General features: G+C 36.1%; 1 protein-coding gene across 3 annotated transcripts in view; it reads left to right on the top strand.

Annotated features, from left to right (window-relative positions):
- Positions 1-25257, top strand: part of AASS (aminoadipate-semialdehyde synthase) — a 72610-nt gene that overhangs the window by 16472 nt on the left and 30881 nt on the right. Inside the window, exons 3-13 of one of the 3 annotated variants that reach the window (XM_072652895.1) lie at positions 966-1142; positions 5031-5115; positions 7039-7106; positions 7204-7350; positions 10104-10182; positions 11008-11135; positions 12768-12916; positions 14417-14539; positions 15239-15350; positions 17543-17602; positions 17723-17790. In XM_072652895.1, the coding sequence (XP_072508996.1) occupies positions 966-1142; positions 5031-5115; positions 7039-7106; positions 7204-7350; positions 10104-10182; positions 11008-11135; positions 12768-12916; positions 14417-14539; positions 15239-15350; positions 17543-17602; positions 17723-17790 (1196 nt within the window). Of the gene's footprint in view, positions 1-965; positions 1163-5028; positions 5116-7038; positions 7107-7203; positions 7351-10103; positions 10183-11007; positions 11136-12767; positions 12917-14416; positions 14540-15238; positions 15351-17542; positions 17603-17722; positions 17791-25257 lie in introns of those variants that run through there. The other 2 variants (XM_072652896.1, XM_072652897.1) reach the window with 2 other exon arrangements.

Here is a 25257-nt window from a genome sequence, read left to right on the forward strand (position 1 = left end):
GACAATGAACTTCTTTGCCTTAGAAGGAAACTTTCATAATAATGACTAACATTTAGAGCTGTTTAAAGTTTGCAAATGGTATTTCATTTGATCCTCAGAACAACTCTGCGTATTAAGTGCTATTATTATCCCCACTTTACAGATGAAGAGATTGAGGAAGAGAGCATTTAAATGACTTACCCAAGGTCACACAACTACCAAGTACCTGAGGTCCAGTTAGAACTAAGTTAGAATTTCCTGCCTCTAGGTCCAGCACTCTACCACCTAGTGACCTCTAGCTTTAAGCCATGAGACCTTGACCAATACAGAGTTATTTCTTTGTATTAAATAAAACTACAAATATGCATTTTGTGTCTTTTCACTGACACAACTGTGACAATAATACTATTTCAAATAAGAGAGAGCTCAGTGTCCGTGCTTTTCTGGACTAACAGTTGAAATCACAGAAAATTCTTATTAAATTTCACAGTTAATCAATTGACTAATTCTTCATAACAGCCACAGTGAATGATCCCATTTGCACATCTGGAGTTTACATAAAGCTCTTTCCTCCTTACCACTTTGGGAAATTGGTAGAATGAGCAGTACATTTGACAGCTAAGAAACAAGAGATGAAGTGATTTGTCCAAGGTCATACATCTATTAAGTGTTAGAGTAAGGATTTGACCCCAGAAGAATCTGACTCTAAATTAGGTACTTTAAAAATTTCATCAATTTGTCTTTCACCACATCAGGCTGCCTCTCAGCTGGAGCACCTATAGACATAACATTATCTCTTGCTTTACATAGTAACCTAAGAAATAGTCATTCTCCTGATTGTTTTAATCTATGTCAACCTAGAAACCTTAACTTAACATTTCCACTTGCTTTGGTGATAACACTTTTGATTTTCATCCTGATTAAGGAAAAAAAAATTGCATGCAGAAAAGAAATGTAATACATTTTCTCCAAAATTGTCTTCACAGGAATATGTCAAAGCTGGTGGCATTCTTCAGGAAGATATTTCTGAGGCTTGCCTCATTGTGGGAGTTAAGAGGCCTCCAGAAGAAAAATTAATGCCCAAAAAGACTTATGCATTCTTCTCTCACACAATAAAAGCTCAAGAAGCAAATATGACCTTGTTGGATGAGATCCTAAGACAGGTAATTAGCAACTCAAACAGGTAAATCTTTTTTTAAAAAAATAAATGTTATTGATATCTTTTTATATTACCTAAATACATTGCATTTTCATTTTTTTAGATTGCCTAAATGAATTTTAGGGCAGCTAGTGGGCACAGGAGATAGAGCACTGGACCTGGAGTCAGGAAGACTTCCTGAGTTCCACTTTGACCTCAGACACTTCCTACTTATATGACCCTGAGCAAGTCACGTAACCTGTTTGCCTCAGTTTCTTCACCTGTAAAATGAGCCAGAGAGGAAATGGCAAGTCACTCTAGTATCTTTGCCAAGAAAATCCCAAGTGGATCATGAAGCGTCGGACGCAACTGAAAATGACTGAACAAAAACAAAGAAATTTAAAGGATATTTTGTTTACATAGTTTAAATTTTCCCCAATATCTCTCCCTTCCCCTCCCAGAAATTTATCCTATATAACAAATACTACTTGTAAGGAAAAAAAGAAAAAGAGGAAGAAGAGACAAATATCAATAAAAACCTGTCAAAACAGTGGAAAAGTTTGACAATATATGCAATGTTCCACACCTGAGGATCTCCAGCCACTATAAAAAAGTTGGATGAGATATCTTCTTATATCTCTTCTTTAGGGTCATGCTTGTTCTTTGTAATTTTGGAGCATTCACTTTGAATTTAAGATAAAGTAAATCTCAACATAACATGAATATCGATTTGAGGAAATTTGCATCTTACAGAGAAAAAAGATAAATCCACTGCTAATGTCCAAGAATATATTCAAAGTTCCTTTTTCATGGTGTGCGAATGAATCATACTGTTACAAAGCACAAGAAGGTTTCTTGCTTTCTTTGTAGTGATTCAACAAAGAAGGATAATTACCTTTATAGCCAACTTCCATAGTCTACTAATCAAAGGCTAGTAATCAAAATCTTAGAATTCTAGAGCTCCAGCACTTCTTAGAACCCAACATTTCTTTTTTTCTAGATTAAGAAACAGATCCAGAGAGATAAAATGACATTTCCTATATACCACATTATGTAATATGTCATAATTCATGGAGAAAAGTACATTTCTTCCTTAAATTCTGTCATAATTCATGGAGAAAAGTACATTTCTGCCTTAAATTCTCTGCTTACCAAGGTGGTAGAAAATTTTAAAAGTCATGAAAGTGTGACTTTACTAGAATCTGAAAATAAGTTGGAGTCAGGCAACCATAGAAACTAGTAAAATCAATAAAGGAAATATATGTGATATATACACAAGGAAAACAGGGAGAACTTAATAACAAAACTATATTAATTTGAATTTCATTCATTGGGAATTCAAGGATTCAGTCATTTTCCAGTTGTTTCTGACTCTTCATGACTTCATTTCAGGTTTTCTCGGCAAAGATATTGGAGTGGTTTGCCCTTTTCTTCTCCAGCTCAACTGAAGCAAACAGGGATAAATGATTTTCCAGGGTCACAAAGCTAGTAGATGTCTGGGGCTGGTTTTAAACTCACAGAGATGAGTCTTTCTAACTATGAGTCTTTCTAACTCCAGGTCTGGTACGCTATCTACTGTGCCACCTGGCTAATTCAAACCACATTGAAATGAACAAATATTTATTTAGCCCCCAATATATATAAGCCCAAGTCATTTAACCCTATTTGCCTCAGTTTCTTCATCCGTTAAATGAACTAGGGAAGGAAATAGCAAGCCACTCCAGTATTTTTGCCAAGAAAACTCCAAATGGAGTCTTGAAGAAACCCACAGGACTGGGATAGCAAAAGCAAAATGCACAAGGCACTATTCTAGGTACTAGGATACAAAAGCAAAATTGTCCATCCCTTCAAGGAATGTAGTAAGGTACCTATATTTTATTGGAAGAGAATAGTTTGGACAGACCTTCCCTGAAATTTACCTTTCTAGAATCTTTGGAGGTTGCTTTGTCAAATTAAGTTGGTTGACAGTCAACAAACATTTGTCAAGTGCCTAGAGTGTTCTAGGCACTACCTTATCTATAGCACTTGGGATAAAAAGAGAGATAAAAGACAATTCACAGTCTAATAATAATGATATAAACAAGGTTATCAGGGGCAGTTAGGAGGTGCAGTGGATAGCGTGATGGGCCTGGAGTCAGGAAGGCCTGAATTCAAATCATGTCTCAGACACTTTCTAGCTGTGTGACCCTGGGTAAGGCATTAAATCTCAGTTTCTTTATCTGTAAAATGGGGATAATACAGGCTAACCTCAGAGATAGTGCAGGTTTGGTTCCAGACCATTATAATAAAGCAAATATCTCAATAAAGCAAGTCATGGGAATTTTTTGGTTTCACAGAGCATGTAAAAGTTATGATTACATTCTGCTGAGTATGCAGTATTGTGTCATAAAAAATGTACATACCTTAATTTAAAAATACTTTATTGCTAAAAATCTTAGCCATCATAACTTAGTAAGTTGTACTCTTTCTGCCGGTGGAGAGTTTTGCTCCAGAGTTGATGACTGCTGACTGGTCAGGGTAGTAGGTGCTGAAGTGGGGGCTGTGGAAATTTCTTAAAATAAGACCACAATGAAGTTTGCCACATCAATTGACTCTTACTTTTTCTTGAACGCTTAGAGGCCGTTGTAGACTTATTAACTGACCTAATTTCAACATTCTTGTGTCTCAGGGAATAGGGAAGCTGGAAGAAAAGGAGACAGTCAGAACATACAAATCCTTATTAAGTTCACTGTCTTTGGACACGTTTCATGGCACCCCAAAACAGTTATAACAGTTACATCAAAGATCCCTTATCACAGAATATAATGATAATGAAAAGTTTGAGATATTCTTGAGAATTACCAAACTGTGACACAAAGACACAATGTGAGCACATGCTCTTGGAAAAATGGTGCCAATAGACTTGCTAGATGCAGGGTTGCTACAAACCTTCAATTTGTTTAAAAAAAAAAAAAAAGCAGTATCTGCAAAGCACAATAAAATGAAGCATATTAAAATGAGGTATGCCGGTAGTAGCACCTACCTCCTTGGACTTTTGTGAGGATCAAATGAGATTTTGCAAAGCACTTAGTATGGTGCCTGGCCCAGAGTAACTAACATAACATAAATGTTAATTATTATCATTATTTTATTATTATTATTTTCTATGGGAACAAAATCTTTTAAAGTACTCAAAATTCCCCCATTTTTAAACAATGTATGCTTATTATTGTAGACGTTAAAGCTAATCAGGCCTGCCCTCTGATTAGCAACATGTTATTAATATTGAAGTTGAGTTGCTGTATTCCATCAAAGTAATTGTTCCAAAGAGTCTTTTGTGCATCAGATCTTTTAACTCATTTAGAAAGATCTTCAGCTAGAGATAGTAATGTTTTATTAAAAAGGTGAAGGAGTAAAGGATGAAAATGAGAGCTTAGGGAGAGAAACAATCCATCAGGTTACATGTTGTCGCTACTGAAATTATCTGCCACATGACATTTTGAGACTAATGCCTAATCATGTTTTCTGGTGAGGTTTTGTTTAGGGCATTTTTACTAGACTTTCCTTATTTGAAGATAAGCAATGTTAGCTAGTTCATCTTTGGTTAATGAACTTAGGAACAACATTCCCTTTCTGATTGACTTGGTTACTGGATATGTATTACTAAGGTGTCACTTTTAGCTTATCTCATTGTGTACCATGTGGGTGCCCTTTATCATGTTTAGACTCTCTCGTGGTCTCTTACTGTGGTTGTATTGTGACTTGGCACCTTCTAAAAACATTTTTTTGATACCATTTTGACTAAGAAGTTTATGTCAATTGGTCCAGGATTATTTTGTGAGGAAAAAAATAGTAAACTGTTGAGATGCCCATTTGTATGTCTTGTCCATTAAATATGAACCAAAGGACCTGACTGGATATTTTTTTTATTTAGGAAATACGACTTATTGATTATGAGAAAATGGTTGATCATAAAGGAACACGTGTGGTAGCCTTTGGACAATGGGCAGGTGTGGCAGGTACGTATACTAGGGTTTGCAGGCATATTTTTAAACCTCCTGTATTGATCAGTGTGAATGTGGGTGTTTGTCAACAATTCAACAAGCATTAATTAAGCACTTGTGTGCTAGGCACAATACTAAGCCCTGGCATACAAAGAAAGATAAGGAGCTTACAGTCTAATGAGGGAGATGACCTGCAAACAGTTGTGTACAAATAAAATATAATAAATACATCTATATAATTAATTGTAAATAAAATGAAATATAAATCTACATAAAGATAGATGTCTGTAGCTATCTATAGATTAAATATAAATCTATGTAAAGACTGAGACCTTTATAGATTAGATGTAAATCTATATTTATTTCTGTAAATAGTATCTATCATGTATTCAGTAGAAATTGGAAACAACCCTGGATAGAAGGTATTATCATTAAGGGTAACCAGGAAAGGCTTTTTGCAGAAGGTGGGATTTTAGCCAAGACTTAAAGAAATCCAGGTAAGCCAGAAGGCAGAGATGAGGAAGGAGAAAAGTTCAAGCATGGGGACAGTCAGTGAAAATACAAAGCCTGGAGTTGAAGTGTCTTGTGGAAGGAACAGCAAAGAGGCTAGTGTTGTTGGATCTTAGAGAAGGTAGAGGAGAATCAGGTATAAGAAGACTGGAAAGGTAAGGGAAAGCAAGGTTATTAAAAACCAGAGGATTTTATCTTTTATCCTTGAGGTTCAAGGGACCATTCAAGCTCATTGAATGGGGGGATGGAGGTTGGGGGGTGAGGAGTGTGATAGGTCAAATCATTTTGATAGCTGAATGGAGGATGGACTAGAGTAGAGAGAGACTTGAGGCATGGAGACCAATCAGCAGGTTATTGCAACAGTTCAAGAATGAGAGGGGTGTGTGTGTGTGTGTGTTTGTGTGTGTGTGTGTGTCTGTCTGTCTGTCTTGTGTCCATGTGTAATATTCATGTCCCAAAACTCTCAAAATTTGCCTGGGGGTATGATGCTACTTGCAATGTTGAAAATGGTGGGGAAAGATTTTATATAAAAGTCTATGTTTCCATACAAAAATGGAAGAAAGAACAGCAGTGATCATTTCAGAGCTGTGGGTGAGCTCAGATGAGGTACTTCAGCTTGCTCATTTCTAATGTAAGCTCAAAGAAGAGTTCTTGTTTTGAATATGAATGGGAACAACATGCTGAGGAGGGGGAGAAAGGGGAAAAAGAAGGGCTACATAGTTTCTGGGAAGGGACAACCACAAGAATTGTCCAAAGAAGGGAGAAACCCCTTTATTTAAGAATATAGGAGTTAGGTCTTTTCACCCTTTGGGCTTGGCACATTGGTTGGGAAACAGCAATGTGTTCACTGGTAGTCTTATGCTATCACTATTACTCAAAGTTCAATAATAAGAGAATCTTGCTTCTTCCAAATTAGTAATGCTCTCATGAAGGCCATGTTGATTGGATTTTGTATATATACAGAATATATACTACATATACTTATATATACCACCTATACATATATGCATATGCCACATATACACATGTACGTACATTACCATACTAAATTCATTTTTTCCTTGACTATACAGCCTTCCCTTTTTATAGAGGTTCTGCCTGTTATGAATTACTTACATTTAATGAATGACCTCACACTTAAGAAACTGTTCACTTTTCTAAGCATGTAGGGCAATTCCTATCATGACCATAACCATCAAAATTATTTTGTTTTATCAAATGAATGCATGAATGAATGAATACTGAGTTTATAGCAGATCCAGTATTTTTTTTCATTGTGAAGTTTTAGTGAAAGTGCAATTCAGCTCAACAGACATTTATTAAACACTTATTTTGTATAAGACACTATGCTAGAGGCTAGGGGGAAAAACTACATTGTTTCAAAAAAATTAATCTTCCCATCTTTTTATTGACCTGATTCTTAAATAGGAATGATCAACATTTTACATGGAATGGGTTTAAGGTTTCTTGCCCTGGGGCATCACACACCTTTTATGGTGAGTTTTTTTTGTCTTTAGAATCCCTTTTCACACTTTGCAAGAATAAAATGTTTCAGTGTATAGACTTATGTGAATCATATGTATTTGTTTTCAGCATATTGGCATGGCCCATAACTACAGGAATAGCAGCCAGGCGGTGCAAGCTGTACGCGATGCTGGCTATGAAATCTCTCTGGGATTGATGCCTAAGTCCATAGGACCTTTAACATTTGTGTTCACTGGCACTGGTAATGTGTCTAAGGTAAATTCTAAGACTCTTTGCATTGGGATATGGTTGGAATATGTCTTAGCTAGTTTCCCACTTTAAGTAGCTAGGTGATGCAGTGGGTAGAGCTCCAGACCTGGAGTCAGGAAAACTTGAGTTCATACTCAGGCTCAGACAATTACTAGCTAGGTGATCCTGGGCAAATCACTTACCTGCCTCAGTTTCCTCACCTGTAAAATGGGGATGATAATAGCACTTACCTCCCAGAGTTGTTGTAAAGATCAAATAACATAGTAACTGTAAAGCACAGAACCTGGCACACAGTAAGTGAAGTGCTACATACATTTTTATTGTTATCATTATCATTATTAGTTTAGACAGATTCTGATACTTCAGGAAAACCACTTTCTCATTTTCCCATGGTCCTAGTTTTCTCTTAGAGATATTTTACAATTTCGAAAATTGATGATTCATTCAACATTATCCCTAGCTTTCACATTTTCTCAATTTTGTTACAAGATTCCAAGATTTTAGGGGTCTACATTACATTATTTTTATACATCATTAGTAGAGTATAACCAGCATTCTAGTTTATACTAGCATACCAGCAACACTGTTAGAAATTACATTGAAGTATAAAGCAGCAATCATCAAAATCACTTGGTAGTGGCTAAGAAATAGAGGGGTAGATCAGTGGAATGAATACAGCAATCTACTGTTTGATAAACCCAAGGACCCCAGCTTCTGGGGTAAGAACTCAACTATTTGACAAAAATTATTGGGAAAACTGGATAACAGTGTGGTGGAAACTGGGCATAGACCAATGCCTGACACAGTAACAAGAATAAAGTCCAAATGGATACATGATCTACATATAAAGACTGATACTATAAACAAATTAGGGGAGCAAGGAATAGTGTATTTGTCAGATTTATGGAGAATGGAAAAATTTTTGACCAAACAAGAGACAGAGAACATTATGAAGGGCAAAATGGATAATTTTGATTACATTAAATTGAAAAGTTTTTTTCACAAACAAACCCAGTGCAAACAAGATTAGGAGGGAAGCAGAAAACTGGGAAAGAATTTTTGCAACTAGTGTCTGTGATAAAGGTCTCATTTCTAAAATATGTAGAGAACTGAGTCAAATGCACAAGAATGCAAGTCATTCTCCAATTGATAAATGGTCAAAGGATATGAACAGGCAATTTTCAGAGGAAGAAATTAAAGCTATCTGTAGTCATATGAAAAAGTGCTCTAAATCACTATTGATTAGAGAGATGCAAATCTAAATGGCTCTGAGGTACCCCACCACACCTATCAGATTGGCTAACATGATAAAACAGGAAGATGATAAATGTTGGAGATATAGGGGAGCTGGAACACTAATTCATTGTTGGTGGAGCTGTGAGCTGATCCAGCCATTCTGAAAAGTAATTTGGAACTATGCCCAAAGGGCTACAAAAATATGCATACCTTTTGACCCAGCAATATTGCTTCTGGGACTCTATCCCAAAGAGATCATAAAAATGGGAAAGGGTCCCACGTGTACAAAAATATTTATAGCAGCTCTTTTTGTGGTGGCCAAGAACTGGAAATTGAGGGGATGCCCATCAATTGGGGAATGGCTGAGCAAGTTGTGGCATATGAATGTAATGGAATACTATTGTGCTATAAGAAATAATAAATAGGAAGGCTTCGGAGATGCCTGGAAGAACTTATATGAAGTGATGTTGAGTGAAAGGAGCAGAACCAGGAGAACTTTGTACACAGGAATAACCACAACGCGTGAAGAATTTTTCTGGTAGACTTAGCCCTTCACAGCAATGCAAGGACCTAAAAAACTCCCAATGGACTCTTGAGGCAAAATGCCTTCCACATCCAGAGAAATAATTATGGAATGGGATCATAGAATTAAGGAGATCATTTTCTCTTATGTTATGCTTTGTTTTGTTTTATGATTTCTCCCATTCATTTTAATTCTTCTATGCAACATGACTCAGGTGAAAATGTATTAGGAATGTATGTGTAGAACCTATATAAGATTGCATGCCATCTTGGGAAAGGAGTGGGGAGGGAGGAAAGGGGGGGAAGGGAGGGGAAAATATCTAAGATATATGTAAGTGATGGTAGAAAACTTAAAACAAATGAAATAATTTAAAATTTAAAAAAAAGAAAAAAAATTGCATTGAGGCACTCATTTCCAAAGATAGGAATACGGTCAAGAAGACTGTCCATCTTATTAGGATCAAGAGTGATTCTTGGGTTATTTAAGTACATATTTCTCCTCTGGGAAATAGAGTTAATAAATTTTCTCCTTCATGAGTGTTTTAAAAGAAAACATGTGTGAATGGAATTTGAGATATCCTAGGAAAAGCCTAATCTATAATTTTAATAATTACAAGTAATACTTTCCTCAAATAAAATTACAATAGACGGGTTTTTTTTTTTGTTATGACATTACCATTTCTCTATGAAGCAATCATGTAAGCCTTGTTATTTCCACCTGAGAGGTTAAGTGAGTTTTCTGAGGTTTCCTAGCTAGATGGTATCTGAAGCAGGATTTGAACTCAGGTCTTTGTGACTCTAGAACCAGTGATTTTATCCATTACACCACCTAGCTGCCATGTTGTAATTTAGGTTCCAGAGATGGAAAGGAAAGGATGCTATATTCATGGACCATAAACTTGTACTTACCCTTGTATATATTCTTATATAACCTTGGATTTTCATTGCTAATTTTGATCCTGCTTGGTTTATCTAATTGATGCTCATGTTGTCACTACCAGGGTGCCCAGGAGGTCTTCAATCAACTCCCTTGTGAGTTTGTGGAGCCACATGAGTTAAGAGAAGTTTCCAAAAATGGAGGTAATAGAGGATTATTTCTTTCTTCTTCTTCTTCTTCTTCTTCTTCTTCTTCTTCTTCTTCTTCTTCTTTCCTTTCCTTCTTTTCCCTTCTTCTCTTCCCTTCTTTTCTTCCCTTCTCTTCTTCTTCCCTTCTTCTTCTTTCTCCTTATCCTCCTCCTCCTCCTTCTTTTTCTTCATTTCAGCATGTTAACATCTGATTTGTGACTTTGAGCTTTAGAGAGAGTTGCCTAGGAGATGGAGAGCCTGTGACTTACACAGGGTACCCAGACAGTTTGTGTCAGAGATGGAACTTAATCCCAGGTATTCCTGACCACAAAGCTTTCTATTCATTACATTGGTGGTTCCCAGTCTTTTTAAAGTCCCTTGTCACTTGGCTCCTATAAATCTCCTTGTACTCCATATTCAATATGAAAAGAAAGATATTCTAGAGTTTATGATGCATTTAAGAAATAAAATAAAAGATTAAGTTTCCATAAAAACAAAAGTTGTTCTCCTGCCTATTCATAATTTAAAAAAAACAACACTGTTACTGTAGGTAATAGAATAATATGATTATTTACCAAATTTTCCCCATAATCCCTAGACAGATTTTCTGTACTTCACGTTTGGCACCACTATACTACACCATGCAAATATACTTTGTGTGTGTGTGTGTGTGTGTGTGTGTGTGTGTGTGTGTGTGTATTACATAAATTATATAAATTTTTTAATATATCAAAATATATAATATATATTTTTAAATCATGTATATCATGGCATTTTATTATTATAGGTCATAGGCCTGCTATTGTTATTTCCTTTACCTTTTCCCTTGTTCTCTGCTAGATCTCAGGAAAGTGTATGGGACAGTGTTAAGTCGACATCATCACCTTGTCAGGAAAAGCGATGGGGTGTATGACCCTGTAGAATATGACAGACATCCTCACCTCTACACGTCTCGCTTTAACATTGATGTGAGTGTTCTAATGTGTTCTTTCTTGGCTCTGGAGATGGTTTGCTTTTGCTGTAAGGTACGCAGTTTTAGACAGCAACAGTTAGGAGTATGTCAATTCATTTTGGGTCCCCATTATCAATTAATTAAAATGTGATAACTCTTGAGTCCTTTAAAAGTAGCTACTTAGCTTTAGGAATGCCGAGATTTTCCTTGGTATCGTTTCTGGGGCTTCTATCTGCAAGACTCTGTCAGAATGACTCTATTGGATTCTGTCTTTTTAACCTCAGGATTGCACTATCTTACTGTGGCTGTAGCTTTCTATGGTCTGCTTGGGCAGGTTGACTTAAGCATGATATTCATTATATAGCCATAGTCAGGGGTTTGATCCTTCTGCAGACAGATCTGTTCCATAGTTACAGACTGTATTCCTAATCCCACTGAACCATCTTGATAATTCATGCCACCGACGATGTGGGTGCACTGAGTTAAAAATAATATGTGTGGGCCAGTGCAAACTCATTCGCAGGAAAGGGAATTTTACAAAAGTCCCCAATTCAAAATGCATAATAGCAAGAAACTGGCAGCATCCTCACGTAAGAAGGCTTGTTTCTTCACTTGTGACCAGTAGCCCTTTCTTACTGTTTAAGCAAGTTTTAGAAGTCATGTGTTTACAGAAGGAAGAACAACGATTATTCAGTTGAGGGGTCTTTGTAGACAGAAACTCATTTTCTAGATACCAATGTTGAGCTGTGCTTGTGGTCATGCAGTATGTGAAACCAAATGCAACTTCTAAATGAAGAAATGTGAAACTGAAAAATTCTTGGGTCTGACTTTTACTCTCTTTAATGACTGAGTTGATTGGGACTTTTTGATTATTAATACTACGTATGCACCTTTCTCTGTGGAACTCACAGTGCTTACATTGTTATCTGATTTAATCTTCACAGCATCCCTGTGAGGAATGGGGTATATGTTATCCCCATCTTGCAGGTAAGGAAAATGGAGCCCAGAGAAGTTGAGGAAGCCTGATTAAGGCTACATGGTCAGTGGCATTGGAGGCAGAAATGCAATACCAGGCTCTTGATTTAAAGGCTTGTTCTTTACCTACTAAACAATACTGCTGTTACAGAATTAAAATAAAAAAGAATCCCAAAGCTTTATTTCATGAAGAGCTCCTAATTACCACTTGGGATATGGTAGAACCTGCACAGTTAATTATTTTTTTGCTAAGAAAGAATGACCAATGATCTATGAAATCTAAAGAGGCATTAAGAAATAATGTTAAGAATTATAATGATCTAGTTTGACCCTGGAGCTGAGTTGAGAACATGTATTTCTCTCCCTTCTTTGAAGAGGTGGGGGATTATCAGTGTGGAATATTGCATATATTGTCAGATGATTGATATTAATTGCTTTTGTTAAATCATTCTTTTCTTTTTAAATTTTTTTGTTGCAAGGAATGACCCTTAAATATGGGAGGGGAAAGGGATATATTTTCAGATGGAGTTGCTACGAAAACACAAGATGTCAACCAAAATAATTTTTAGAAGCTAGTTCCTGGGTATGCTGTTGATAGTTTACAGCTAGCATGCTTCTATGAATATAGGTTACTTTCTAGATCTCATAGGGTGTTTTGAAATTTGCTTCATAGATTGCTCCATATACTACTTGTCTAATTAATGGAATCTACTGGGAGCAAGACACTCCTCGGCTATTGAGCCGGCAAGATGCTCAGAAGCTCCTTGCTCCAAACAAATCCTCAGTGTCTACTGTTGAGGGTTGCCCTTCTTTGCCCCACAAGTAAGTATCTATTTTTTTGTTTTAATTATTGTTGGGTTTTGTGTTTATAAATAAAATTTACAAACTATTTTTAAAATGTTTGTTTTATTTTCAATTTAATTTAATTTTTAATCCCTCCTCTTCCTTCCTTCCCTAAAAAGTGTAAAGGATCTTTTATACTGAAGGGCTAATGATTTTTTCATACTAGCTCCCATTGTTTGTTACTTGGTAGTAGATAGAGCCTTGGCTCATCCAGCCCCTCAATTTGCAAGTGAGGCCTATGGAATTAAAAATGACTTGCTCATGGCAATGAAAGTGAAAAGCAGCAGAACTTTCATTGAGTTCTGTCTTCCATCTTCAAATCTAGATATTGCTACCATGAATTCTAGGTCTGAATTATTTTATGCAATATTTATTGATTACTCACAGTGTCCAAAACGCAATTTTAGGTGCTGTAATAATAATATCTAATAGCTATTCTAACACCATTCTAGGTACTTTAAGGGATTAAAAAAGTACAAGATAGGATCCCTGCCCTCAAGGAACTTAGATTCTATTTGGGGAGGTAAAACATAGACATACAAAAAGATAACTAATACAAGGTGGTGATCAACATTAAATGCTAAGTGAGTGGTACAGTCAATATGTGTACAATAAAAGTTGAGAGGAAGGGAAAAGCCTTAGGAACTGAACTGCTCAGGGAAGACTTCATGGACTAGGGAGAAAATGAGTTGGGTCTTCCTGAATTGGTAGAATTCAGCTGGGCAGAGGTAAGCACCCTCCTGGAGAGAGGGAGGACATTATGAGCAAAGATGTGGAAGTAAGAAAAACACGATGTGTTCTAAGAACACTAGGTAGACCAGTCTGATGGATGGAAAAGGATGGCATAGGGGAATTGTGGCACATAAAACCTGGATGGGTAGGTGGCAACCACACTCTTAGAGGTCATTCCTTATTTGGCCAAAGTGTGGAAATCATCCTTCATTGGAGCCTCATTACCAATAAGACGTGAAGAAAGGAGATGATGTGATGAGAGAAGGGTTTCAACAACATTATGTAGGTAATAGTGAGCTGGATAGCTTAAAGGGGTGTCACTTGGCTCATTCTTAGTGCCTAGTACAGTACCTGGAACATAGTAATTGCTTAATAAATCCCTTTATGATTGATTGATCTAGAGAAGTATAGCTAGGCACTGTTCTTTTGTTAAAAGATAATTCTAAGGAAAGACATAATCCAGCTCTCGTTCATTTTGTTTTTAGTTGAGGAGAACAAATCTTCCTTTGGAAAGAATCTCACAGTAATTTTTTTCCTGTTTTTTTTTTTGTTTTGTTGTTGTTGTTGTTTTTGATTTTGGGGTTTGTTTTGTTTTTCTCCTTAGTGTTCAGTTATCAAGAACTGGGAAATGAACATTAGAAGTTGTCATCTAATCCTTTGCTTTCATTGTTGGTTGTTGTGTTGTTAGTAATGATGGCAACTTTCAGTTGGTAATGTAGTTAGGCATCTGAGTATCCTCCCTTTCAGACTTGTGGCCATATGTGACATCTCAGCCGACACTGGAGGGTCTATAGAATTTATGACGGAGTGCACCACAATAGACAGTCCCTTTTGTATGTATGATGCCGACCAGCATATTATTCATGACAGGTGAGTTTGTTAAACTAAGTAATTTAAAGTTTTTTGAATTGGCAAAGGGGGTGGGGGTTTATATTTATAACATTTCAGTTAGGTTTATTGTAACACAAGGAGAAAAATCATTGCAATGCATAACATCCTAGCACTTCCTGATGTTGATGGGTGAGCCTTTGATGACAGTAGAGACATACTGAAGGCTGTGAGGGTTTAAGAGGTAATAATTCACATTTACGTAGTGCCTTAAGGTCTGCAAAATACTTTTTAACCTTGTGAGTTAGATTGTAAAAGTACCGTTGTCTCCATTTTTATAAAAGAGGGAATTGAGATTCAGACAGAAAACATAGCTTATGTATATCATCATATAGTCAGTAAGTGTTGGAGCTGGATGTCAGTCTAGATCTTATTCCAGGTCCAGCATCCTTCCTACCAAACCATGCTGATTCTTCTGAAGTTCATATATATAATATATATATTTAAATATAAAGTTATTAAAAACACAAGCACTTCAACTTTCAAATACATATACAATATTTATATGAATGGAAGATTGCTGTATAAAAAATTAGTAGAGGGAGTGTCAACTATTTTTATTCTTGTATATCACATATGCGATTTTGTGCTGGGTCAGCATAATATGGTATTCATACTAATGTGGAAAGTGTTATAGGGTATGTTGATCATTTTTCATATATGTCATTTTGCTACTTTTAGTGTGGAAGGCTCTGGAATACTCATGTGTTCCATTGACAATTTACCGGCTCAGCTCCCAATCGAGGCTACAGAATGCTTTGGAGATATGCTTTTTCCATATGTTGAAGAAATGGTAAGCACAATGGACTCAACAGTGGGGATATCATTTTGAATGGAAACTGGAGACATTTAATGAATATGCTAATTTTTCTATCTAAGAAATCTAATGTGGTTCTCTCCCTTCTCTTTCCCAATTCTACTTGTAAACATTTACATTATTAATCTTCTACTTTGTTTGCTTTACTATTGATATAATCATCTTTGTCTCTCATTAGGGTATATTTGATTAAGAATGTACCTTTGATCTATGGGAGTCTCTCTATCTCTCTCTTCCCCTCCTCTGCCCCCTCCCTCCCTCATTCTCTCCTTCTATTCCCCTTTCCCCACCCCCCACTACCTCCCTCACTTCTTTCCACTTGCCACCTCTGCCTTTCTCTGATATATTGGCCTTGACATCCAGGCCATTTGGGTCATTTAAAAACCCTTCTCATGTAGTTTAGTGTATTATAAAGATAGAAAATCAAATTGGATCTTTTTCCTTAGTAATTCATTAAATGACATTAGTAAAATTATGAAGAGTATTAGGCAGAGATTTTTTTTTTTACCTTTGTTATTGGTCAGTGTCTGAAATATCATTATATTGTTTAATCATTGTTTGCTTGGCTAGAAAGGACCTCTCCACCACCACTACCCTCCCCTAATCCCATCTATTTTTGTGTTACAGTTTGATAACTATAGTGTTTCCTGGTAGGACTTTATCTCTGGTGATAATAGTCTCATATTCTGAACTTCAGAAGCTAAGGAAGTTTTCCTTAAATACTGGGTATGTTTCCATTTGAGCTATAGCTAGCTCTTAGGAGCCGCCATCTTAAAATGGTAGAGTAGTTAGCAACAAAGCTAAACTTATAGCCTGTGCCCTTCCTCTTTTCTATGAAATAGCCTTTTTTTCCCTTTATTTTGTTAAACTCCTAACATACCCTGCTTGCAGAAGCATGTTAAATAGTGATCTGGGCAGCATGTAAATTGTAAAGATATATTCTTGTGGTAGCATTGGAAGAGTGGAAGGTAAGTGACCAAAGTGTTAGTCAGATAGGACATCATTAGGGTGATATGGTGGTCATTTGTGCCTACCCTGTCCTGCTTTTCTCTTTACTGTTTTCTTCCTAGTTTGGGTTACTGGGCAAACTATTCCATGCCTCTGATTTTCTTATCTCCTTCCTTTCCTCAATAAAAATTTCCATTCTCTTAGTGCAGACTTCTGAGCTATATTTTTAGGAGGAAAGTAATTGGATATAGAAAGAATTGCTCATTCAAGCTTGTCATTCTATGTCTTTTTTTTATACTAGTGTAAAATGGACAATATATCTTATTTTTCCCATTATTCGGGAAACAAATTAAAAATTTGCATTCCATTGCTTCTTTCTCTGAGGCTGTTTACCATCTCCCACCCCTTTATCAGCCCCCCAGTTGGAAGGTGATGCCAAAATATACGTTAGAATAGGATAAGGGAACATAGCAATGCCCCTGTTTTCCTTAACTAGAGATTTGGTGCACTATTTACTCCCAATCCCTGAGGGTAGGGTGCTTAGGATTTAAGTAGCTAAATTTTTTGGATACAACTTGAAGCTGGAATAAGTTTAGAGGGTGGATTTTGGGGATTATAGTTTTGTTTTCTGGATCCCTCTTGCCAGATATTAGGAAAGAAGTATGGAATTACCTGCTCACAATGTACTAGTCCTATGGCTCTGGCCCATGTATTTCATTATCCAGTTTAAATATAATCTTATGAAGGTATTTGATCCTCTGCTGGTGTCCTTTCTGTGTGTGTCTAGGAGCTGGCAGAAGTGGGATGTTGGGAAGATTTAAACTGTCTGGTTGGCTGTACTGTCTGTCAGAAGGGACTATAGTTGACAAGTAGTGACTATTTGTGGGACAAGATGGTAGTCAGGGACAAGTTCTGTGCTGTTATTTTTAACAAGCTTGATATAGCTCATTTAACCAGGATGGTGGATGTTTTTCTTTGCTGTAAACCCTGCCTAGAGTTGAGGCTGTGATATTACCATATTTACCAGTTGGTAATCTAAAATTCGAAATTTATGCTGAAATAGCATCTTCTTTAGTGCAGGGTTGAATATCTTTAGAGGTCAGAACATTCTGTGCTCTTTAGCAAACATGCTTTTCCAAATTCCTTTCTTCTTTGACAGATGTTTCTGTGCACATGCCAACCCAAGGAAACCTTCTTACCAGTTTCATTTGGCCTTTCAGATATTATCAGATGCGACTCAACCTCTTGAAAGTCAGAATTTCTCTCCTGTTGTCCGGGATGTAAGTTGTGCAAATGTCTTTTTTCCCTCTTGAATCCCATTTGCTCCATATCTAAACAAGTCTAAGATTTTAAAAGACTAATTATAACGAAAAAATTACCTATCTTTCATACTCTTTTAGGCAGTGATTGCATCCAATGGATCATTGCCTGATAAGTATAAATATATCCAGAAACTACGGGAGAGCAGGTAAAGTATTGCCCAGAGCGTCTTCTTTTCTCAAATCTCTTATTTTAGAATTGGAACAGTTTCTGCTTTCATGGGAGAGATGGTTTGGCACAGGAGAAAAAGGGCTCAGTTTGGAGTCAGGAAAGACATGGGCTCAAATCTTGCTTCTGATCCTAAGAATAGGAGGATGGAATAATTATTCAGTTTGAATAACTTAACATTCATTTCCTCATCTATAAAACTGGGCTAAAACCTGTAGCATCTACTTCAAAGCGTTACTTTAAGGCTCAAATACAATGCACTTTAAAAAAAAATAGTATTTTGTTTCTCCCCAATTATATGTAAAAAACAATTTTAACATCCTTTTTTTAAGATTTGAGTTTCAAATTCTTTCCTTCCACTATCCCTCTGTGAGACAATAAGCAATCTGATACAGGATATACATGTGCAACCATGTAAAACATTTCCATATTACTCATTTGGTAGGAGAAAATTCTAACTGAAAAAGAGAGAAAAAGTTTCTAATTTATCCCCATTACATATATTGCTTGCTGGTGGTTTTAGATAGATGCTACTTACGATTTTAAGGAAAACTCCATTTATTCTTATGCTCTCTAGCTTTTAATAGGAATGGGTACTGTATTTTGTCAAAAGCTTTTTCTGCATCTATTGAGATAATCAAATGATTTCTGTCAGTATTGTTATTGATATGGTCAATTGTGCTCTTTTCAATTGGTTTTCCTAATATTGAACCAGCCCTGTATTCCTGGTATAAATCTCACCTGGTCATAGTATATGATCCTTGTAATATATTGCTAAAATCTCCTTGCTAGTATTTTATTAAGATTTTTTCATAAATATTCATTAGGGATATCAGTATATAGTTTTCTTTCTCTGCTTTTACTCTTCCTGGTTCAAGCATCAGCAACATGTGTGTGTCTTAAAAGGAATATGGTAGGACTCTTTTTTTGCCTATTTTTCCAAATAGTTTATCCAGTACTAGAATTAATTGTTCTTTAAATATTTGGTGGAATTCTCTTGTGAATTCATCTAATCCTGTGGATTTTTTCTTAGGGAATTCATTGATGGCTTGTTCAGTTTCTTTTTCTAAGATGGGATTATTTAAGTATTCTATTTCCTCTTCTGTTGTTTTGGACAATTTATATTTTTGTAAATATTCATCCATTTCACCTAGACTGTCAGATTTATTGAGACATAATAGGCCAAAATAGTTCCTAATAATGGTGACAATTTCCTCTTCATTGGTAGTGAATTCATCCCTTCATTTTTGATACTGATAATTTAGTTTTCTTTCTTTTTAAAAAAAATCAAATTAACCAATGGTTTATCTATTTTATTGGAGTTTTTTAATAGAACTAACTGGTTTTCTTAGTTTCAGTTTTATTAATCTCATCTTTGATTTCACTGTTTCTAATTTGGTGTCTAATTGAGGATTTTTAATTTGTTCTTTAACTAGTTTTCTTTTTTTTAGTTGCATGCCCAATTCATTCATCTGCACTTTATCTATTTCATTTCAGAACATTCTGTGCTCTTTAGCAAACATGCTTTTCCAAATTCCTTTCTTCTTTGACAGATGTTTCTGTGCACATGCCAACACAAGGAAACCTTCTTACCAGTTTCATTTGGCAGTGTTTGTAAGTGGTTAGAGATATAAATTTCCCCCTAAGTACTGCTTTGGCTGAATTTTTAAAATTACAGTATGATGTCTCATTGTCATTCTCATTATTGAAATTATTTATCATTTCTATGATTTGTTCTTTGACACACTCATTCTTTAGGATTAGATGTTTCCAATTAATTTTTAATCTATGTTTCCCTAGCCCTTTAATGCATGTAATTTTTCTTGCAATGTGATCTGAAAAGGATGCATTTAATATTCTGTTTTTCTGCATTTGGTCATGAAGTTTTTGTGTACCAACATATGGTCAATTTTTGTCTAAATGCTATCTGTCTTTGAGAAAGAGATATTCTTTTCTATTTTCATTCAGTTTTCTCCAGAGGGCTGTCATATTTAACTTTTCTAAAATTCCATTCACCTCCTTAACTTCTTTCTTGTTTATTTTGTGGTTAGATTTATGTAATTCTGAGAGGGGAAAGTTGTGACTCCCCCCGTCCACTAGCATTGTTTTACTCTCTGTTTCTTCCTGTAACTCATTTAACTTCTTTAAAAATTTGGATTCTATGCCATTTGGTGCATATGTGTTTAGTACTGATATTACTTCATTATAGTATCATTTAGCAAGTTGTAATTTTCTTCCTTATCTCTTTTAATTAGATCTATTTTTGTTCTTGCTTTCTCTGGGATCATGATTGCTGCACCTTGCTTTTTTTTTTTTTTTTTTTTTTACTTCAACTGAAGCATAATAGGCTCTTCTCCATTCCCTCACTCTTAAGTGTATCTCTGCTTCAGATGTGTTTCTTGTAAACAGTATATTATAGAGTTCTGGTTTTTAATTCATTCTGCTATCTACTTTCGTTTTAAAGTTCTTAGGAGTTACATGTATCATCCTCCCATATAGGAATACAAACAATTTCACCTTGTTTAGTCTCTTATGATTATATGCTAATTGTTTGTCTTTTTGTGCTTCTTTTGCATCTTGTGTTTGAATGTCAAATTTTTATTCAGCTTTTTTTTTTCATCAGGAATGCTTGAATGTTTTCTATTTTGCTAAAAACCCATTCTCCCCTATAGGATTATATTTAATTTTGTTATGTGGGTTATTCTTGGTTGTAATCCTAGCTTCTTTAGTTTCTGGAATATCATAGTCCAAGCCCTCAGCTTCTTTATAGTAGCTGCTAAATCTTATGTGATCTTGACCTTTTCTCATTGCTGGCAGCATTTTGACCTGGGAGCTCTGGATTGTGGTCATAATATGCCTGGGAGTTTTCATCTTCTAATTTCTTTCAGGAGGTGACTGATGGATTCTTCCAATTTCTATTTTCCCTCTGATTCTAAGATACCTGGACAGTTTCTCTTTATAATTTATTTAACTATGATTTATAAATTGTTCATGTGTTTCAAGTAGTCCAATAATTCTTAAGTTATCTCTCTTTGATCCCATTTTCCAAGCCAGTTGTTTTTAGATATTCGATATTTCACATTTTCTTCAGCTTTTTAAGTCTTTTGACTTTTTTTTATTCTTCTTTGATGTCTCATGGAGTTATTAGCTTTCATTTTGCTCATTTTTAAGAAGTTATTTTCTTTAGTAGTTTTTTGGGGGCATCATTTACTAACCTGTTAATTCCCTTCCTGTAATTTTCTTTTGGGGGGGTAATTAATAATTTTATTAATAATGGAAGAATTTTATTAATAAAATGTCAGTGACACTCTTGGATGCCAAAGATCCTTCTTGGAACCCTCTCAACTCTTTTTTAAAATATTTACTTATTTAGTTTTAGATTTTGACATTCATTTCCACAAAATTTTAAGTTTCAATTTTTCTCTATCTCTCCTCTTCCCCCATCCCATAATACCTTGCATTCTGATTACCCCTTCCCTCAATGTCACATACCACCGTTCCCTTATCCCCATCTTCTCTCTTTTCTTGTAGGGCAAGATCAATTTCTGTACCCCATTACCTGTATTTGTTATTTCCCAGTTATATGCAATAACAATTCTCAACACTCATTTCTAATACTTTGAATTCCAACTTCTCTCCCTTCCTCCCTTCTCACCCATCTCCACTGAGAAGACAAGCAATTCAATACAGGTTATATATGTGTCTTTTGCAAAAGACTTCTATAATAGTCATGTTGTGTAAGACTAACTATATTTCCCTCCATCCTACTCTATACCCCATTTATTCTATTTTCTCTCATTTGACCTTGTGCCTTCTCAAAAGTGTTTACTTTTAATTACTCCCTTCTTCTGTTTACCCTCACTTCTATCATCTCCCTCACTCCACCTGTCCCCTTCTCTCCTACTTTCCTGTAGTGTAAAATAGATTTTCATACCAAATTTAGTGAGCATATTATTCCCTCCTTAAGCCATATGTGAAGAGAGTAAGCTTCACATTTCCCCTTACCTCCTCTCTTTTCTCCTCCATTGAAAAAGATTTTTCTTATCTCTTTTATGAGTGATAATTTGCCCCCTTCCATTTCTCCCTTTCTCCCCCCAATATATTTCTCTTTCACCCCTTAATTTTATTTTTTATAGATATCATCCCTTATGATTCAACTCAACCTGTGCTCTCTCTGTGTGTGTGTGTGTGTGTGTGTGTGTGTGTGTATAAAATCCCTCTACCTACTCAAATACTGAGAAAAGTCTCGAGTTACAAATATAATTTTTCCATATAGGAATGTAAGGAGTTCAGCTTTAGAAAGTCCTTTATGATTTCTCTTTCCTGTTTACCTTTTCATGCTTCTCTTGATTCTTGAGTTTGAAAGTCAAGATTTTCTCTTCAGTTCTGGTCTTTTCATCATGAATGCTTGAAAGTCCTCTATATCATTGAATGACCATTTTTTCTCCTGAAGTATTATATTGAGTTTTGCTGGGTAGGTGATTCTTGGTTTTAATCCCAGTTCCTTTGACTTCTGGAATATCCCATTCCAATCCCTTCGATCCCTCAATGTAGAAGCTGCTAGATCCTGTGTTATCCTGATTGTATTTCCACAATACTCGAATTGTTTCTTTCTAGCTGCTTGCAGTATTTTCTCCTTGACCTGGGAACTCTGAAATTTGGCTACAATATTCCTAGGAGTTTCTCATTTTAGGTCTCTTTCAGGAGGTGATTGGTGAATTCTTTCAATATTTATTTTGCCCTTTGGTTTTAGAATATCAGGGCAGTTTTTCTTGATAATTTCATGAAAGATGATGTGTAGGCTCTTTTTTTGGTCTTGGCTTTCAGGTAGTCCCATAATTTTTAAATTGTCTCTCCTGGATCTACTTTCTAGGTCAATTGTTTTTCCAATGAGATATTTCACATTATCTTCTATTTTTTTCATTCTTTTGGTTTGGCATTGTAATTTCTTGATTTCTCATAAAGTCATTAGCTTTCATCTGTTCCACTCTCATTTTTTAAAGAACTATTTTCTTCAGTGAGCTTTTGAACCTCCTTTGCCATTTGGCTAATTCTGCTTTTTAAAGCCTTCTTCTCCTCATTGACTTTTTGAACCTCTTTTTCCAATTGAGTTAGCCTACTTTCAAAAGTGTTATTTTCTTCAGCATTTTTTTGGGTCTCCTTTAGCAAGCTGTTGACTCACATTTCAAGTCTTCCATGGCCTGAGACCATTGCATATTTATTTTGAAGGTATGTATGCAGAAGCCTTGACTTCCTCTGGCAGTATGCATTGTTCTTCCTCATCTGAAAGGATGGAGGGAAATACCTGTTCACCAAGAAAGCAACCTACTATGGTCTTATTTTTTTTCCCTTTTTTGGGCATTTTCCCAGACAGTTACTTGACTTCTGAATCTTTTGTCAAGAGGAGGGTCCTAGTGCTCCTCCTCACCCCAGGACTTGCTCAGGGCTGAGATTCAGATCAGCTGCTCAGTTGCCCCAGGGGCTTTAGTTGGGGGGTGGTGCCACCACCCAGAATTGAGATCCAGATCAGCTGCTCAATTCCCCCAGCTGCTTTAGGTGGAGTGCTTCACAAATGGACACTGCAACGCCTGCCACCACTGCTACTGCCACTGCCTGGGGCCAGTGCTTGGGGGGACCCTGCTCCCCTCGCTCCCATTTGGGAAAGCCCTCTCACTGACCTTTGAAACTTTCTTTAACACTTGTGGGTTGAGGGATCTGAGACCCTCTGCTGCTGCTGGGGATTCTGCCCTGGAGGCCTGTTCCAGTCCTGTTCCTCCTAGTGCCACACAGCCAAGGCTCTTGCTCTGCACCCTGTGCGATAGACCTTTCCTGTTGGCCTTCCAGTTACCTTTGGCTGGAAATCTCTCACTCTGTTGTTCTATGGCTTCTGCTGCTCTAGAACTTCTTAAGAGTTGTTTTTTACAGGTATTACTTGGGCTGTGGGAGGGAAGAGCTAGAGTATGTGCATCTTTCTACTCCTCTATCTTGGCTCCACTCCCCTCAAATTTTCTTACAGAGCTCTTATTTCTTAGTTTTTTCTCTATCATTCTTATTTGATTTTTTTAAAAATTCACTTTTTTATTGCTTTCTTTAGTTTTTCTAGGAATTCTTGTTGGGTTTGTGTCCAATCTGCATTTTTCTTTGAAGCTTTGCTTGTAGATGTTTTTAAGTCATTGTCTTCTTCTGAGTTTGCATCTAGACCTTTCCTGTCACCATGGTAGATTCTCATGGTCATGTTCTGTTTTTGTTATTCACTCATTTTTCCAGTCTACTTATTGACTTTGAACTTTATGTTAAAGTTGGGTTCCACTCACTTCTGGGAGGTGAAGGTGACTAGTCTGAGCTTCTATCTTTTATGTCCTTCTGCTGCTTTCACAGTTCAGTCTGGAGGGACTGTAAGTGTTTTAGTGTTTCTGACACAATATGGGGAAAGTCCTGTTTACTGCCCTTCTAGTCTATAGCTGCCTTAAACAGGAAAGTCCCCTGACCCCTTGTAACTGTGAGCGCTTCTCTCTGTCCTAAAACTTTGACTTGAACTCTAATGCTCACTCTATTGTCTTCACTCCCTTGTATCTCTTCTGTACTGATTTTTATTCAATTTCTTTTTAAGTCAGTACTTTTTCCTTCCAAAGAGTTTGTATTTATTATTTTTTTACTACTTTGTTTTTTACAAACTCTCCCTCCTGTTTGCCTGCTGTATCTCAAATTCTTTTAATTTAATAATTTTTATTTCTTTTTTCATCATCTGTTTCTTCCCTTCTTTTGTCTATTTCCTTTCTCTACCCAGTTAATCTAGTATTTCAGAATCTTCCCCTCTTCTTTCCATCTAACTTTTTTTTTTTTTTAGTGGCTCTTCCTTTTTTTCTTCAGGAAAATTTCCTTTTTTTTTTTTCACCTCTTCATAATTTCTCTTCCTTTCTAGGCTACTCTGCATCTTATTTTCATATTCATGGACTCTACCCACCTTTAATTGCTCATTTCTTCTCTCTGTATTCCTCATGGGAATAAGATTCTGAAAAATGGGGTTCAAACTCTTATTTAATTTCTATATTACTACCTTTGGAGGTAGTAACATGGCTTTCTTTTTTTTTTCTGCTGTGTGTTACTCTTAAAACTAGCTGTTCACAAGGACAGCAGTGTTAGCTAGAAGTATTTTTATGTGGTACCATTCACTCTTTGTTTGTATTTGTAAGACCCAGTTCTTCTGCCTTTTTACCATGATAACAGAGTGAACATTTAATACATGATTTATCATATATTCATTCCATATACCAGCCTCTTTTCCTATAGCCATAGTATCCCATCTTTGCCTATGTCCTTCCTACTACTTTGATGATTCACTGTCAGGAGTTCAGGCATCTACTGTCCTGAGGTCAGATACTGGGGATGTACAACTCTTTCTAAGAGAAAATATTCTCCTAATGTGCAAATTCTGCCCAGGTAAAAC

This window comes from Notamacropus eugenii, chromosome 3 (genome assembly GCF_028372415.1).
Source record: "Notamacropus eugenii isolate mMacEug1 chromosome 3, mMacEug1.pri_v2, whole genome shotgun sequence".
Taxonomy (NCBI): domain Eukaryota; kingdom Metazoa; phylum Chordata; class Mammalia; order Diprotodontia; family Macropodidae; genus Notamacropus; species Notamacropus eugenii.